The following is a 17,548-nucleotide window of genomic DNA, read 5'->3' as shown; positions in this document are numbered from 1 at the left end:
ATTGATTTGCACTCAAATTAGGGGTGGGGTGTGTGAGACAATCACTGAAGTCAAGATTCGTTTCCTTACTTGACAAGCCGCCACCCTGCACTGGTAGCCCAGTTGCCACCTGGAAACCAAAGGGGAAATCTTACTACTTGGCATCTTATGGGGTTCAAACCATGTCTGCTTTTGTAAAGTCTGATTAAGAACACATGGATTCTTTAATGCTGTTTCCAAAGTTAATTGTATTACTGAAGCACATTTACATAATATCCCAAATTTTGACATTAGGTACGTCCAGCTCTTATAAATGCGTTTTTGTGGCACAAACCGGTCTGGAGTAGTTTCTTCAAGTATGTTTAATGTTGGTTGAAAAAAAATGTAACAACTAGACTGAAACATTCACAAGTGGAGTCACTAGCAGCCTTTCATTAAATATTTTTAATGTCAACAGTATTGATAAAACAGGTACATCACCTATAAAAACAGCAATCTCTGTATTCCCAACAAGGAGGGGAAAAGTGTGTTTAAGCTGTCCAAAGTGGTAATTTACATGCACCACTTGAAGATTAGTCTCTCAGCATGGAACACTTCAGGGCAAAACAGATCAACTCAAAGTGTCAAACCAGAGGACTTCAGTAAGAAGTCTAAAACACCCAGTATACCCAGCACATGGGAGGGAGAGATCACATGACCATTCTCTCAAACACTGGAAGGCAAAAATGTCTATTCTCATACACGCCTTGCACATACACAGGTGCACATGGACCCCCCCAGCTCAGGGATCCTTTATTGCAAAGCAGAGGCATTTACTAAGAGGTTTGGAGGAAGGCTCCAGTTGTAAGGCTCCCCCTACACACACAGAGCAGGGCCCCACACCTTCAGGTCATCACACCTTCCCTCTCTTGAGCTATTGCGCTCCAAACACCCCCCCCCTCTCCCACGAGAACACACAAACAATGTCCCATCCACACATTACCACCCAAACAGGACGTCCCATTTACATGTTGCCACTGTATGGCTTTCTTCTCACCGTTTTCAGTGAGGTGCCCCAAAAGGTCTCTACTCTGATCTCATTACCAAACAAATGCACTGTTAACCATATGCAGAAACAAGTTTTCTCGAACTAAAATAAATTAATTAGTATTTTAAAGATTTATTAAAATGGTCCCAGAGGTAAAGAAGTGCTGATTGTTTGACCTTTAAGAAATAAAAACAAAATCTGAACCCAAGCAAGTACAGGATCACAATGAAGTGTCAGACCAGGCGGCCGTAGATACTTGGCACGGACGTCACTGGGTTCCTGCCATCGGGCTCTGAGGAGTCGCTCTCCTCGCTGCTGCAAGACGGAACTGGGCCTCCAGAACTGGACTGGGCCGGCCTCCTAGCCTGAGCCTCAGCTCCCAGACTGCTGCTTTGCTGCTGGTCCATCTGCTCTCCTTCGCCCGACTGTGGATCGCTCATCATTGCGGGAAGGGTCTGGGAAACAAACAAACAAAACAAAAAATGACAACACTTGTTTGAGTGAAATCTCCGTCAAGCCGCAGCCAGCTGGCCAGCAGGCGTGGGCACACACCCCTCCCTCCTGGCTGTTCAGCAGGTCCTGGATCTCGGCATGCCAGCCCAGGATCCGTGCGAGGCGGCTGACCGAGTCCACCAGGTCTCCCAGCTCCATGTAGTCTCGTCTCCGGAGGGGCTTGCGCTCAAAGGGACCCACCGCGTGCCGGTTCAGCAGGAGCCGTGGCACCGTGGACCTCACCGTGTTCACCAGGCTGGCAAAGGGCTCAATCTGTCCCAGGAGACAGGCACACAAGTCAGCACGAAACCAGCAACCCTCTACTCTCTGATGTTCCCACGCTCACCTGCAGGGACGTGCCCATGATCATGAGTAGGTCTGCTCGAGGAAAGTCTCTGGCGTGCTGGAAGTATTTCTCAGGCAGATCTTCTCCGAAAAACACGACGTTCGGCTTGACGGTGGCGGAACAAAATGAACAGGTCGGGACACCGTCACTCATGATGGCTTGCTAACATCAAAAGACAGGAAGAGAGAAAACAAAAACACCCATAAAATATCTATATATCTCTCTCTCTCTCGCTCTCATTAGTGCCGCTGCACACCTTGGCTTCTTCCGCAGGAAAGGCCGTGTAACACAGGTGACAGGACGCGCTCGCAAATGTCCCGTGGGCTTCCACCAGTTTATCCTCTGGAATCCCACACACTGAACACAGCAAAACAGCTCTCACACGCATACCAATAAAAGCCATACATGCGCATAAACCACATCCTTCAAAATGAGTATGAAACTACCAACGGATGTCAGTGAATTCATACGGTTTATATGCAGGTATGTATACACATCTGGATGCATGTTATCAGTCGTGCTCATCAGCTGCTCTGTTCTAGAAAGTTCCAAATCTGACTTTTTTCGAGGCCGTCGATGTTCTGGGAGTACATGCGGAGCAGGAGACCCTTCTGGTGCAGCACGCGGATGAAGTAATGTACGTAATTGGGCCGATGGCGGCCCGGATACAGCTCCTTAGCCAATGAGTAGAAGGGTCGAGGGTCATCGGAGAAGAAGTCAACGTCGAAGACGGCTTCTGGGTAGGGAAGGTTGTATTTCGCCAGGTTGGCATACAAGCCTGTCCCTGGGGTCCTGAGGGGGTTAAAAAAAATCTTCTGGGTTTCAGAGAACCAGAGATTAAGTCTAAGGCTAGATGATAATTTACTTTAAACTTCAATAGCCCTTGGAAACATGTTGCCATAAAAAGGGTACGAGTACATGAGTAGGGGGATAAGGGCGCGTCACCTGAAGTCCGGGATGCCGCTGGCCGTGCTGATCCCGGCCCCGGCCAGCACCACCACGTTCCGTAAGCGGCCCAGCTTCACGAGCCGTCCGATGGTGTGGAGAGCCCCCCGGGGAGAGGAGCGGTGTGGGGCCCTGCTCACAGGGCCCGAGAGGGGGGTGCCGGGAGACGGCACGCAGCCTGACGAACCCCCGTGGACATCAGCCCCTGCTTGTGAGGACCCCCTGGGAGGAGTAAAGGTAAGGTCAGGGTTTGGATTACGGCGGCGAGGACTAACGAGGAAACAGTAATTAGCTTAATTAATAAATGCTCTCTTGGTAATGCACCACAGTACATGGGGCAGGTTACCATGCAGCGCTTGGAAGGTACCCTTGTCCAGGGCAAAAAACCCCCCCCCAAATCAAAACACAGATTAACAACCGTATCCTCAGTACAGCGAGGACAGACACAGGGTTTCACAGGTGCTGTGTAAAGGTTTAATATGCAGCAATTAGAGCGCTGAAGTACCAATACATTTTTCAAGCCCATAAATATTTGATATTTTTTATTTTTTAAGTTGAAAACATTGACCTAAGAATCCAAAGCTGCATCACTCTGTCTGTCCAGTCGTGTCTCACCGTGTTAACAGGGTCTGCTGTTCACTGACACTCATCAGGCTGAGGTCATCCAGTATGCCTGAGTGTGTGGCCCGACCGGGCTGGGCCGGGTCACAGGGGGTGCCGGAACCGTGCACCACGGCGACAGAAGGCGGGCCGCCACACCTCTCTCTCCTACCCCTCACCTTGCTCATGTCAGCACCTGTACACACACACACACACACACACACACACACACACACACACACACGCAGACGCGCACGCACAGACACACACACACACACACACGCAGACGCGCACGCACAGACACACACACACACACAGTCATCAAGCCCAACGAACCGGCAGCATCACCACATGCCATGACGCTGTCACACCAAAACAACCTGCATATTTAGGAACACGTGCTAATGCCTCTTGGGTATTTTCAAGTGTAATAAACACTAAGCACCACATTATCCTATTGGACTAAAAAACAAACAAACTCTTGTTTATGGGATCTAACAAATGGAAACAACACAGGCATGGGTTTAACCACTATTACCCACGTCAAAAAAGTTATTTTTAACAATATCATAACATAGCAATAACTCAGCACACCATATTTTAGGGGCCCTTTGATGTTTCTTTGAATTTCGTTCCTCAAACCAGGCGAGCGTATATAGACACAGTCAATAGTTACCAGCAGACTGATTTACAGGGTGTTCTTAAGAGCAACACAGGGGCTTTTCAGATTGAAAACTAAACGATCTTTTGACTGTGCAGCATAAATGCACACAAAAAAGAGGGAAAAAAAGAAGTGTTAAAAAGAAAAACAACAACAAAAACAACACCTGTTAGCAGCCTAAAGAAATACCCCTTAGTGACCCCTTAGTCTCTGTCTTTTGGAGAATTGTCCTGCAATCCCTACCAAACATGAATGACCTAGTACACACTTTTTCCCACATTTAAAAGTTTGTAGGTTTGTTTTGTTTTTTTTTAAGAATGTTTCTTCTGTCGTGATTTGGACCGTCCCAGATCCAGAAGCGTTCCTGCCCATATTTAAAAGACAGTTCAAATGAAATCACAGCCCAGATCTTTTGTCTCTTACCCCTGCGGTCAGTGAAAAGCCTCAGTGTTTTAAAACTGTCACCTCGCAAACAAAAGCTAATGGCTGTAATATATTTAGTGCTCCCCCTCCGTTCAGCAGCTATGCTAATACAACCCACATCTGGGGCAGCTTTACTGCCTGGGGCATTTCAAAGAGAGCAGGGGGGGGCAGGATGGACTGTGTGTCAACAATCTGAGCTGAAGAGAATCGAGGAAGCCGTACAAAAGACCCCCCCCCCCCCCGAAAAGAGGAGTGAACAGGGAAAGATGATTTAGAAGTAAATTTCATTAAAGGGGACGGAGGAGTGTGGCTGGACATCTTCTGGAGTCTTTTCATGAGACTCTACAGATGGATGACAAGTGACCAAGGTAGAGGGAGGGGCTGAGAGAGAGAGAGAGAGAGAGAGAGAGAGAGAGAGAGACACAAAGAGATACATGCCATAAAACAAAGCCTGCGTCATGGCACATAAACACGATAAGGCAACCTTTTCACTGAGGGAGCTTATCGCGAGCTGGAGAAGAGCCATAATCCCATTCAGAGGGACAAAGAGTGCCGTTCGGCCGCGCGGATAAACCCAACGCTCCATGGGCTACGGAAAAGCAGCCGGACGAGGCCGCATCTGCGCGGCAACCTCTGCAACAAAGCCATTCAAAAGTAAAGAAAGAAAGAAATATTAAATGTATTTATTTGAATAAAGAGACAGTGGAAGACGTGTTGATTGAAACTGAGTTGTCCAAGTAGGAGCTCCTAAGATTAGGAGATCACACCTCATGTCTGTCTTCTCCAGCCCTGTCAAATGCATCTGGGATCACGGCTCATGAGACTAAACCTCCATTACTTTAATGCCCGTTTCTGTGCAGCTATTAAAAACAGCAGGGGTGGGAGTCCAGCGTGTGGGACCTCTGTCCACCCACAGTGCCAGTGCTGAGTAGCATCTATACATCACAGCACAACTTAATGAGACTCCACACAGACCGGCCAGCAAACTCCACCACAAAAAGAGGAACAAAACCGTGTGAAGTTTAAAACAGTCAGGCAAGACTGCCATTCACACTACACCAACAACAAATCACTAAAAATCTTATTACTCTTAGAATAAAGAATTAAGGAAATATTTGCTGTTAATGAGTCATTAAATGTGACTTTCTTTTATTAGGCTATATCTTATCTTGGCTAGACAACAGTAGAAAGGGGGCGGAGACAGAGCTGTGCACCGCTTGAGAGAGACTTTAGTAAATACGGGCCACACTGAAGCGGCTTTCCAAAAAGAACGAGGCGAAAACTAACAAGGCCAACAGTGTGACTGCAACTGTGGTGAGTAGAGTAGCAACCAGCAGGCAAGGAGGGAATGAGACAGTGGAGAGACACAGACAGGGTGTGGCAAGTCATCCAGAAGTTTGCCGACCAACACTGAGAAACAGCCCAAGATAAGTGCACAGGCCACAAACAAAAGAGAAGCAATAACAAAAGTGTTAAATGTCCATTTCAACAAGGGGCATCAAAAAACTATAACAAATGTTAGAAAGCTCCAATAGTGAGGCTGCAACTTCCCAAAATTATTACTGCTTTGAAAGCATCAAGAAATGGCACAGATGAGTTTTGTAAACACATCAAGTTATTTACCTTTGAGTGTATAAATCACTAGAGGTAACACCACCGTGTCCATAATCATTACAGGCGATTCCTGTCCCTGTACTCACACTTCCCAAATTGTCAGCTATGAACCATTAAATGAGCCAGGAGTGCTGCAAGTTAGAACTGCTCTCCCTCTCGCTCATCCACGCCCGACCAGAGACGTCACCCAAGTCTATGACACTCTGATCCCTCCAGAGCTGCCCCAATGCAGACACTGTGGTTAATGTAATCCCGTGGTGTGACAGACAGTACAACACCCTGCATGCGTTTTACCCCAAACACAAGTACTGCCTAAACCCCCTTCACAACACCCGGCACTTTCGCTGCTAACCTGCACCGGGCTCGTCCAAGAACTACAACTGGAGGTTTTGGGTGGGGAAAGGGGTCAGCCACTTACTCCAGAGTCCAAACCTTCGTTTTCTGGATGCCACTAGGCAGTGGTGCTTTCCAAACTACCAAAGCCTTCTGTGTTTCTCGGGTGAAACTCCACAGTACTGGACAGAGAGACCAAAAGCACCGTGCTGTGCTTTTGACCACTTACAAAGCAGCCAATACACCACAGAGGCATCAGAGACCGACGGAAACAGCAATGGGCCGAGGAACCAGATCATTTAACCCTTTGCTGTGTGATGCAAATCAAGCCTGGTTTGTCTCCGTTTCAAAATGTCCTAGTGGCCCACCAGGCGCTTGTCTCTGATCTCTACTGCCCCCTAGGTAAGTTCTGGCCATGGAGCTAGTCACCATGGTGACCACTTCAGCGCCAAAAGGTCTCGTCTTTATCCTCCCCCAGGCTAAAGACATGTCATTTAGTGTTGCCTCTTTGTTGGATTTTCATATGATACAATGCAGCTAATTTGGGCTTAATGTATTGTTTATTCAAGGTGCATGAGCACGTGTGTGTGTGTGTGTGTGTGTGTGTGTGTGTGTGAGCACCAACATTCAACGCCTTCAGTACTAATTTGATTAGGTCAAATTCCTGAGAAAGGCAGCACAACACACTGATGCCGATTCATCCAACACACCCGTCTTTTTGTTGCTTTCCTTATTTGGAAACCTTTTATGATACAGAAGCAAAAATAATGGCCAAGCAGTTGCAATTATTCACAACTACACTTACAAAAGTCGCCATTTCATGACTTTGAGACTGTATTCAAATCGTAGCATCAGGGGCCTAAATTTTGCAGAGCAGTCACGAGCAGACTAGCAACCAATATAATATTGACTTCATGCAAAGGCTGAAAACCAGACCCAGACTGCCATCTAGTGGCCCAACTAAAAACAGCCGTGTGAAGATTTTATGGAGTCGCTCTTGCAACAGTAAATCGATATAGTCATTTGTGGTATTAGACCAATTAAATGTTTTTCGTACAACTTCTAATATTAGTATACACCTTCCCTTGATAAAAAGCTCAAAGTAAAACCACAAACGGGTGATTATTACTGCTGAAACACTCCACCGCATACTTCTCACCAACAGGCTCGCTAATCTTTATTTTTGAACACTTGCTAGGATGATGAAAGCGATACAAAATATGATTAAAATTGTTTATATTGCAAAAACTGTTTACATTGTGAGGAATTACAAAAGGTATTTCCACTCTACTGTTTGCAGTTTACACAAAGGACGCAACCCACTTACAACGCACAGAAACACATTATCCATATAGATCATATATTTTCCCACATATCAAAATAGGTTAGCTGTAACTAGAGCAACGTGGACGTTTACACTAAATCCTAACCGTGAAGCGCCGTTCGTGCACGTAGAAGACGGAAAAGGGAACTGTAACCCTAGTCTACAGCAGCTCGGCCTCCTCACTTACACACCACGCAACACACTCTACACTGCATGGGACCGGGCTGCTCGTTTGATATGCTGATGCAGCGGGTTTAGGGGAGAAAAGCATGAGAAATTGCACCTCTATCTGTCTCAAACAGCTCGTTCCCGCGTGCTTCGATCCATGTGGCGAGGTTTATCACGTTTCAGCTTCATGCACACCGCGAACACCGGGAGAAACGGTCTACACACAGCGTCTCGTCAAACCTTCAGACGATAAAGCGTCAGGCTGAAGGTGCAGCCCGTCCTCCTCGCGTGAAGCGGCGCGCGGCCGCCGGGACGCCCGTCCCGTCACTTCTTCCACCGAGTGACGGAGGAAAGACGCGCGGCGAGGTTTGCACGTCCGGGACCGCATGAGCCGCACCAAAAGACGGGAAACACGTCACATATCGGGAGCGCGGGAACACGACGGCGGGGTTTGAATCGGCGCGCGCGACGGGCGTGGAACGACGTGAACGAGAGCGCGCACTTCAAAGCCTCCTCCAGCAAAAGAACCAAGAAGAGTCCAAAACCGCGAGCAAGGGACAGGACGTGGATGCGGCGTCGTCGAGCACGTGATCCTCCCTGCACGTTGCTGCGAGCTGCGAAGGAATAAAGCATAAATAAACAACAAACTAATATAAGAATAAAGTAGTGCCGGGATGCTGGCGCCACTGGGGCCCACACCGACCCCGCTGCATTAGTACCGAGCGGGCTGCAGCGCTTGCACGTTCACTCTTGGATGCTCACACACGTGATGAGGCCTCGTGTTTTCGCGACTGGTCTAGCCGATCTGTGACAGAAATGTAGCTACATGGGGTGCACCATGTTAGGGAGCAAAACGGGGATTGATATACACCATCGTCACGTGTGCTCTCCACAGCAGTAGCCGAACCAGCCTTCATATGTGCACAGGCCTCTCACGTCTTCATTGGGCCCATGCTCACTCGTTAGGCCTGTGTGCTAAATATTTCCCTCGACTCTCATATTGGAAGAAGCAGATGAGTCGCAATCACAGTAACATGGGTTGGTTTGTTACTGGCATGTACAACCGTCTGCAAATGAGGTTAAGAAAACGCACCTTTTCTTCGTGGAACGTCAGCTTTGGTGAAGATGGCACCAGAAAGGTTTATGATTATGGAAATGTCTCTCAAAATAGCCCACAATGACCTAAAGATCTGAACATTCTGCGTAACTGATAAATGATGACGCTGGTTTTATGGGACAGTGGTCTGTTTTTGTCTACTCTGAGACTTTTACTGACACTACAAACAGACCAGAAATAGCCCACCGTGTATTACTGAGGAATGCAGACCGTAAGTGTGATCTTGCCTTTGCGTTATTTCACATCTGACGTAAGTGATCTTGCCTTTGAGTTATTTCACATTTGACGTGACGTATGTAAGTGTGATCTTGCCTTTGTGGATGTTTTCCGGCTTGCTTGAACAACATTGCTCTTCTCCGAGGCCTCGACACGTTTGCACTGCGCTTGATAACGCAAAACGTTTTCCTCGTGTCATTCAGTACAGCGCCGTATGGGTCACACGTGCCACTTTGTGCGTGCGGAGCTCCACGCGCCATGGGACGCGTCACTTCCTGTGTGATGTAGCTATTTACTCTGCTGGAGGAGTAGACTGGGTCGCCACGTCTCCGCCTGCACGAACATGGTCTGGACCGGACTTTTCACGGACCGAACTTAACTTCTAAAGGCGCAGCGTTTGTTTGCAGGACGCGGGCGGAACAGACCCGAGCGTCGCGACCGTGTCCGACAGTTTCCAGGTCAGACGTAAGTAGCCTCTTCGCTCCTCACATCCGTGTAGGTGTCGCGTTATCTAGAAGCTTTTTAGCTCATTAAGTTTCTGAAGAGTTTGAGAGAATTTCCGCGTCGTTCAGCGACTCCGGATGCGTAAGGTTGAAGTAACGAAGCCTTCGTCCCTAACTTTGCTCTTTGGTGAAGTGTTTATCTCCGCTGTTAGAAGGCTGTGGGCCGTCATGTCTACGTGTACTGGCCTTTGACACCAGTTGGCGTCCCAGTCTCATGCTGGTTATTGATTCTGGTATCAGGGGCCCACAGCGCGAAGGCCAGGTTTGGCTCGCAGACGTCTTCGGATAAGGTGGTGTTTTATTGTGTATGCTGTTTTACTTTTCCGCTGCTGGTTCAGTCCTGTATACTGGTCTTTAAAGACAAGGCGTTCACAAATGTGTGGGCAGGGTGTTGCCAGCGTTTAAGACCAAATACAAACCTGACTGTTCGGAAACTGGTCTGGTTTGTTCTCTGCAGCGCAGCAAGTTTGGCTTTTTGCTCTTCGTCAAACACTCCTTACGTGAAACACTCCATGCTGCCCCCAAACCTTTTTTTTTTTTTTTTTTTTTTTTCGTACCTTTCCAACTTTTTAAATTTGAAACATTACTCAGTCACTTCTGTCTCCTTTCCTTCGCCCCCAGAGAAACGATGAGTGAAGTAGAGGAAGGCCAACCCGATGTGCCTGCGTACTTAAAGGACGAGCCCCCGACAGGTAATTCATGTTATTTCAGGTGTCCGTCATACTTGATATGGATGTAATTACATTAGAGAGCCACATGGTGGTGCCCTTGTGTCGTACAGACCTGTGGCAATTTACGACCATGATCATGGCTTTTCTTTGACATTGGTTGTCAGTTTTCTCACTTGCAGACATGTGAGCGCTGAGTAATGAAGGGCTAAAGTAGTTAAAACAGCTTTAGAACTTTCTGTATATCTCCTGCAGGACTACTTAAGGGCAGGAGTACATAAAGCTTATTTATTTTAGCAGAGAATACCTCTCAATCAACCTAATTTAACTTCTTATATAAAAGCAATGCCACAGGTACTGGAATGTCCATCTTGGGAAAGCCGTCCTTGCCTCATGGACGAGGTCCTCTCCAGTACCCGCGGTTGTTTAGACGTAGAGGCTGAGTTTAGGCACTGATCTCCAATGCCACCTGTTTGTTCTTAACAGATGGTACTTGAGTGTTTAAACGGTCTCTTGCCTGCAGACTGAGTGGCTGGCTGTGTATCTGAACGTTTAATTTCTTTTATTATCTGATCACTCAAGTTCTTCAGTGTTGTAGGTCCCTCTGTTTATGGCAGCAGGGAGATTACTAGAGATGTTGGCTGGCTTTCTGTGAATAATCTTTACGTTTTGATTGTTGTTGTTTGTCCTACAGATGTGAACAAGGACCACCCCCAGCCGCAGGCAGGCATGTTTTCAAGAGTGACTGGGGGGCTGTTCAGTGTCACCAAAGGAGCTGTTGGGGCCACTGTTGGTGGAGTGGCCTGGATTGGGGGGAAGAGTTTGGATCTCACTAAAACGGCTGTCTGCACGGTTGCATCTGTTCCTGCCGTGGGGGTGGGGTTAGTAAAAGGGGGCGTGTGTGCTGTGGCTGGAGGAGTGACTGCAGTTGGTTCAGCAGTCGTTAGTAAAGTTCCAATTGGAGGAGCCAAAAAAAAAGACAAGTCTGACTGAAGTTGTTGGTGATTTTCACTGGTGACTTGGTTTAATATTCCTCAGAATAAGTGTTGGGGCCTGGGCCAGGCGTGAGAGCCGACCTATGAGATGGTGACCCTGATATGCTGGAGCTTGCGTCTGCTTCTTAGAAGAGCACCTCTGTTTAGTTCCTCACCAGGAGTGAGTTCCATCCAATGCCAGAAATGTTTTGATATGTAGCCTGTAAATTCAGACAGTGTGAAAGGTTGTGTTTTTTTTTTTTGTTTTTTTTTTTTTTTTTCCCCTTCTTGAGTGAGAGACCACAGTAACAGTGATGTTCTACTACAGTGTGCCACATGTTGTGTTTTGAGACTAGAATCACACGCATTTGAGCCAGTGTCTTATTGCCACGTTACTGCAGGCCAAGTTCTGGATTAACATGGACATCACTTGGGTGCTGCAGAAGAAAATATCCCTCGAGTCTTGATGGCAGTGGACCTTGTTTAGTTTAATTCTGTTTGTGAGATTATTGCCTCTGGGGGTCCAAGATGAGCCGTACTGTGTTCTCATATCTTTGCTCCCTTCTCTGTCTGTCTACTGCTCTCTCCCTTTCTCTCATACACTCCCCTTCGCTCACACACACACACACACACACACACACACACACACACTCATTCTGCCGCCTGCAGTACAGGGAGAACTTGAGACTATACAGGCATGAGCTAATGTAGTGAATACAACAAAACAGCAGCTCAAAGTTCTGTTGTCCCTGAATGTTTGGTAGCAGTCTCTACAAAAGCAATAGGTGTGTTTGCATTGCTGTTTATAGAAATAAATGTATGTTTTTACTTCTAGTGGATAATGTCAGAAAAACACAAACTGTGGGTCATTGGTGGACCGTAGCCATGGATTGAAGGCTGTGTAAGGGTTGGGGTTGGTTATAGCAGTATTTCTTTTTCTTGTGGAAAGGTTCCTAGTGGTTGTCCACTTTTCGTCTTGTTCATTTCGCAGTTTGATGGCTTACATGGGCCAATGTTGAATGATTGTTGGGTTTTTGTTTTTGTTTTTTTAATTTGATTGATAAAGTTGGGGCGACCAGAGTTTAGATCACAATTCTATGGTAAATCTCCATTTTGCTACAACCAAAGAATGCAAATAGTCTGCTTCTCTCATCTGCATTAATGCAGGTTATTTGTATAATAAAAAATATATATATTCTCTTTAGTTTTTTTAGATTTTATCAATGTGTGTATTCATCTTATGAATATAGAAGTCTTGAAGTATTGTGATTTGAATAAAGAAATGAAGTATATCAGTGTTTTGTTCTCCCCCCCCGAGGTGGATTGTCTTTCTCAGTGGTTACCCCACACAGTTATGAGGGGTCAGAACGGTGCCCTAGCTGGTCAACAGCAGCTGTTTTTAATTGAGGTACAGTCCCAAGGTCATTTTGACATGAGCTCTATGCCAGACACTTTGAGGCTGGGGATGTGGGGGTGGAGTTATGGTAATGAGTGAGTTGGTGTGTGTTTTTTAAAAGGAAGAAGGCTGAATTTGAGGTCAAGTGCCATGGCTGTTCTCCAGAAAGATAAAATGGAGGTCAAAAAAGTTAAGAGAATTGCATGTAAGGGCACACAAAAATGATGGGTAGCAATCTGGAGCCTTTTGGACTTTTATTTTGCACTGCGTGATGAACAAGGTTATCCAGAAAGCTGCTTGATGAAGTGAGTGGCTGGGGTTTATAGACAGACACTGCACTTAGTTTGCAATATGAGAAAATACGAAAATTGTTCTTCAGTGATTTGTGTTCTGGATGGATCATGGGATTTTAATGTTAGTGCCTAATTATTTTACGCAGCTAGAAGGCTTTTATTATGCTTTTATTTTACTGTAGTTTTGTAGTATTCAGTCCTGTTACGCAAGTTGTTCCCTGATATCTGGATGTCATAATTCTTTAGCTAAAAACATGACGAATGTTCTATATCTGTTTCCAGCCAATAGCAAGACGGGCTTCAACCTTGAGTCACCCCGTCTGAATAACCGGTGACGGTGCATATGGTGAGGGGAACAAATAAAATGGTTTGGGCCTGTTTCCCCCCCCCCCCCCTCTTTTTTTTTTGTTCCCAAGCCCCTGATTCAACCAGCCTTTCAGCGACACTGTAATGAGACCACAGACTAACGCTCCGTGAGCACAATGCCTCATACTTCAAAGACCCGTCCTAAGTGGGCAAATTGTTAAAGAGGTGGGGAGAGTGCTCTCTTGAGCAGTAAGAACCAAACCTCTTACTTTGGCTGTGCTGGTCAGTGTTCTGTTAGTAACCCCGAAATAGCTCAGACCAGGAGGGGCGTGAGAGTTAGACAGTGTGTCTGCTAGTCTACGCAGTGCATAAACCTTCCTGGTACTGTCTTCATTTGAATAGTCTGCCAGCTCACAATGCCCTGCAGGTAGCAGCAGTATGATAACTTTGTAACCCCATCGAACTGAAAGTCACCTGCTAAAAAAAACCCCAGGAAATTGTATTCCTGTTAATCTCACGTCAGTCTAAGGAAAACAGCAGAGCTGGTTGGCAGGACGGGATATCGGCATCACACGACTCAAATCAGAAGAGTATAAGTGCATATTGACACTTTGGGCAGAACAAAGAAAGGCAGACTTGTTGAATTCAGACCTGTGGGAGATATTCTGAATGCTCCAAGATAAGAAACGCAACAGCACAGAAAGGGAGGGTGTACATCACCCGGAGAAGATACAACCCCTCATCGGCTCGTGCCTGGTACTTTTTGCTCACCACTGACTGGGGACATTTTTTTAAACATGCAATTGCTTACATGAGTTTCCGTAATTCAGTAATAACTAGTATATATATATATATATATATGTATATATATATATAAAATGATGCTTTAACCATAATGCAAGTAAATGCTCACAGTTCATGTGACTGATCCTTGTGTTGTGGATCAGCTACAGAACTACAGGACAGGTGTGTTTAGAATGACACAGCAGACATGGCACACCTGTGCAGGTGAGCATACTGAAGTCGGAGCCTCAGTTTGTATGCAGGCAGCTCTGTCACATAAGGTGTACAGCGGGACTGCAAATGTCTGTGCAGGAAATTGAGGAAACTATAAATTATTTACATGCTCACAATTTGATTAACTTGATTAATTTAATTAATTTGATTAATGGAGCCTGAAACAAGCAGCAGCAAAAAGCTTTTTTTTTTTTGCTTTTAAAATTTATGCCCAAAAGAGCAAGAAAGAATCAAAGCTCTGATCTTTTAATGAAACTCACTGAACGATTCTCATTGGGAAATATCTCGCAAAGACTGAGGTACTTCATTGCCCTGAAGAAATGATCTTACAAAGTTTAGATTGTGGACCCTTTATTTTTGAGTGCTGATTGTTTATAATAGCTCTATTTATGAGCCCAACCCATGGTTTGGAATATACAAAAAAGAGGAAAATGTCAGAAAGCCTGGCAGTGACGCTTATGTGCTTAAATAAAGATATTACCTTTATCTTTAAAGCCACAGTAGCTTAGGGTTCAATCAACCAATCAAGCTTATTGAACTCCCAAGCATGTAAACACATTTATACACCTACAATTGGTTTGGAATGAGAAATATCGATCTACCATGTTAAACATATAAATATTGCAGAATATGTCATTTAACACCATTGTTTATCAAAAGGAGGCACATTACCATGGACCTTTGGCAAAGCTGTTCATTCGAATGGTATATGTTCCCATTATGAACATGTTTTTGGAACAGATATCTTAGAAAAAGCAACATTGCTACCTGAATGAAAACATGAGAGTCAGTGCATGCAGAGTTTGTGATAAGAGCAGGGAAGAGAAAGATTAGTGTACAGCTCTCAGAAGGATGTGTGTGTGTGTTGTGGATGTCAGTTGTTGGGGTTTAATCAGAACAGAAGCTATTCAACAGCTCCACAATGACCAGGTCTAAACTACAGAGGACTCAGTCATTGTGGAGCTCTATAAAGAACTAGTGGATGAGGCAGAGAAAGCCTGCTATTGGCTGTATCTGTGGAGGAGAGCTAGACAAAGTTCGCTATTGGCTGTATCTGTGGAGGAGAGATGGAGAAAGCCCGCTATTGGCTGTATCTGTGTAGGTGATATAGAGAGAGCCCGCTATTGGCTGTATCTGTGTAGGTGATATAGAGAGAGCCCGCTATTGGCTGTATCTGTGTAGGTGAGATGGAGAGAGCCCGCTATTGGCTGTATCTGTGTAGGAGAGATGGAGAGAGCCCGCTATTGGCTGTATCTGTGTAGGTGAGATGGAGAGAGCCCGCTATTGGCTGTATCTGTGTAGGTGAGATGGAGAGAGCCCAGTATTGGCTGTATCTGTGTAGGTGAGATCGAGAGAGCCCGCTATTGGCTGTATCTGTGTAGGATCTGTGTAGGTGAGATAGAGAGAGCCCGCTATTGGCTGTATCTGTGTAGGTAAGATAGAGAGAGCCTGCTATTGGCTGTATCTGTGTAGGTGAGATAGAGAAAGCTCGCTATTGGCTGTATCTGTGGAGGAGAGATGGAGAGAGCCCGCTATTGGCTGTATCTGTGGAGGAGAGATGGAGAGAATGGGTATGGGGTTAAGGGATCAAAACATCAATGAACAGTGGTCAGCAGCTGACCCACAGGAACAAAATCCAAAGCAGGAAGCAATGCATGCATACCAACACTCACCCCTAGACCAACACTCACCTGTGGACCAGCACTCACCTGCATATCAACACTCACCTGTAGACCTGTCAGAATGTGGTTATATAGGCATAGGGAATAGGCTGGTGAGAGCGTCCAAGTGGTGTGATCAGGAGTCACTGGTCAAACTCTCTCATAACAGCAGCATCTGCAAAGATGTGGGAAACAAGTCAACACTGGCTTCTTGAAGTTGATGTGCTGGAAGCAGGAAAAATGGCAAGCATTAGAGAATTGCACCTGAATGTCTTTGACAAGGCTCAGATTGTGATGGCTAAGGGACTGGGTCAGAGTATCTCCAAAACAGCAGGTTGTTTAGTTTGTTTGGTTAGTACCTGTGAAAAGTGGCTCAAGGAAGGACGAGCAGTGAACCAATTTCAGGTTCATGGGCACTGGAGGCTTATTGTCGCATACGGGGAGGCCCATCCGATCTGAGGTAATACTTGCTATGTGTTAAGTTAATGTAATAAGTTGCTATGGCAGAAAGGTGCCAGACTACAGTGTACTGCAGCTTGCTGTGTCTGGTCTGCATTGTTGTATAGTGCTTGTAACAACATACATTGTCACTAAGCAGCTTTCAAAAATTAGATTTAGATCTCGAATGAAGCCAGAACAGCTAGTCCACGTTAAACTGTTGACATATAACTGATGAGCTGGTTTCAAAATAGAAAAAACTGTTTTGAGAATGGTTTATTTCTCCTGCCCCTGACCAAAATACTTCACAAGAAGAAAATATACGCAGACACCCAAAAGTATGTTTGTAAAAGTATTAAAACCCTTAATGACTTAGTTGGCCTAACACACCCTACAGTCCTTCCCCAACCACTTGACTCGGCTGAGACCGGTCTAGTGTTAATGTTCTGGATTATGTGGAACCCAGTACATGATGTTTAATTATACAACTACTAACCTCTGGAATTCTGTTCTGGAGAGTATTTGGAATGCAGGCTTTAAGGAGTTTTCCAGATTTGTTTAGTGAGGAATATTCACTCCTTTTTAAATTTGAATGGTGCCAGAGGTAGTGCAGAGTACGCAAAGCAGAAAAGGAATCTCTCACCTGCAGTGTATTTCTGCTTTTCACAAACATTGTTCTCCTCCTTCCCTCCTTTAAACAATATGTAAGTCAGCTCTTAACCAGGATCAAGACTCGCCAGACTCTGGTATTTAGTTTCAGCAACTGTGTTAATTATCTGTCAGGTTTTTACCGCTCTTCCTCGGTTAGTACGTTGACAGCAGAGTCTGCCCCTCGAGTGCAAGCTCTGGCTGAAGCTCTGATTAGTGCAGAACAAGGTACTGCAGCCCTGATGTGCTGCCCTGTGGATGCGTGATCACTGATCTCCATCAGCCGTGAGTGTAAACGACCTTCTGAATTGGTCCTCCACCACAGGATTAGTCAAGAGATCCACGTGGCAACTTCCAGTGGACACACAGTTCACCTTGCTTGGACGAATGGGTTTTCTG

General features: G+C 45.8%; 2 protein-coding genes across 4 annotated transcripts; one reads left to right on the top strand and one right to left on the bottom strand.

The window, feature by feature from the left end:
- Nucleotides 1-403: 403 nt before the first annotated feature.
- On the bottom strand, nt 404-9,476 carry si:dkey-103i16.6 (SIRT1 domain-containing protein). Of its 3 annotated transcripts, none has more exons than XM_027029845.3 (8): nt 9,342-9,476; nt 3,405-3,585; nt 2,790-3,011; nt 2,404-2,636; nt 2,101-2,201; nt 1,845-2,006; nt 1,559-1,771; nt 404-1,461 (listed from the first exon to the last, which is right to left on the bottom strand). In XM_027029845.3, exons 1-8 carry the CDS (start codon nt 9,442-9,444, stop codon nt 1,240-1,242), a joined length of 1,437 nt encoding a protein of 478 aa, XP_026885646.3. In that variant the 5' UTR covers nt 9,445-9,476; the 3' UTR covers nt 404-1,239. The 3 variants fall into 3 exon arrangements, with proteins under 3 accessions (XP_026885646.3, XP_026885647.3, XP_026885648.3); XM_027029846.3 differs by having other exon boundaries at nt 1,845-1,949; XM_027029847.3 differs by lacking the exon at nt 9,342-9,476 and adding an exon at nt 8,028-9,066.
- Nucleotides 9,477-9,540: 64 nt separating this feature from the next.
- Nucleotides 9,541-12,682, top strand: tmem263 (transmembrane protein 263). The gene is made up of 3 exons (XM_027029848.3): nt 9,541-9,710; nt 10,370-10,440; nt 11,111-12,682. Exons 2-3 carry the CDS (start codon nt 10,377-10,379, stop codon nt 11,407-11,409), a joined length of 363 nt encoding a protein of 120 aa, XP_026885649.1. The 5' UTR covers nt 9,541-9,710; nt 10,370-10,376; the 3' UTR covers nt 11,410-12,682.
- Nucleotides 12,683-17,548: the final 4,866 nt, after the last annotated feature.

This window comes from Electrophorus electricus, chromosome 6, assembly GCF_041902795.1.
Source record: "Electrophorus electricus isolate QZ-2024a chromosome 6, ASM4190279v1, whole genome shotgun sequence".
NCBI lineage: Eukaryota > Metazoa > Chordata > Actinopteri > Gymnotiformes > Gymnotidae > Electrophorus > Electrophorus electricus.
This window is presented reverse-complemented; position numbering and strand designations above follow the sequence as displayed.

What these genes read in the sequence shown, in the direction of transcription:
- si:dkey-103i16.6 (XM_027029845.3), bottom strand. Translation starts at nt 9,444, where the DNA reads ATGACACGAGGAAAACGTTTTGCGTTATCAAGCGCAGTGCAAACGTGT. An exon ending in AGCGGCATCCCGGACTTCAG is followed by an intron (nt 2,637 to 2,789) that starts GTGACGCGCCCT and finishes TAACCCCCTCAG; the next exon opens with GACCCCAGGGACAGGCTTGT. An exon ending in TCATGGGCACGTCCCTGCAG is followed by an intron (nt 1,772 to 1,844) that starts GTGAGCGTGGGA and finishes CTCCTGGGACAG; the next exon opens with ATTGAGCCCTTTGCCAGCCT.
- tmem263 (XM_027029848.3), top strand. Translation starts at nt 10,377, where the DNA reads ATGAGTGAAGTAGAGGAAGGCCAACCCGATGTGCCTGCGTACTTAAAG. An exon ending in AAAGGACGAGCCCCCGACAG is followed by an intron (nt 10,441 to 11,110) that starts GTAATTCATGTT and finishes TTTGTCCTACAG; the next exon opens with ATGTGAACAAGGACCACCCC.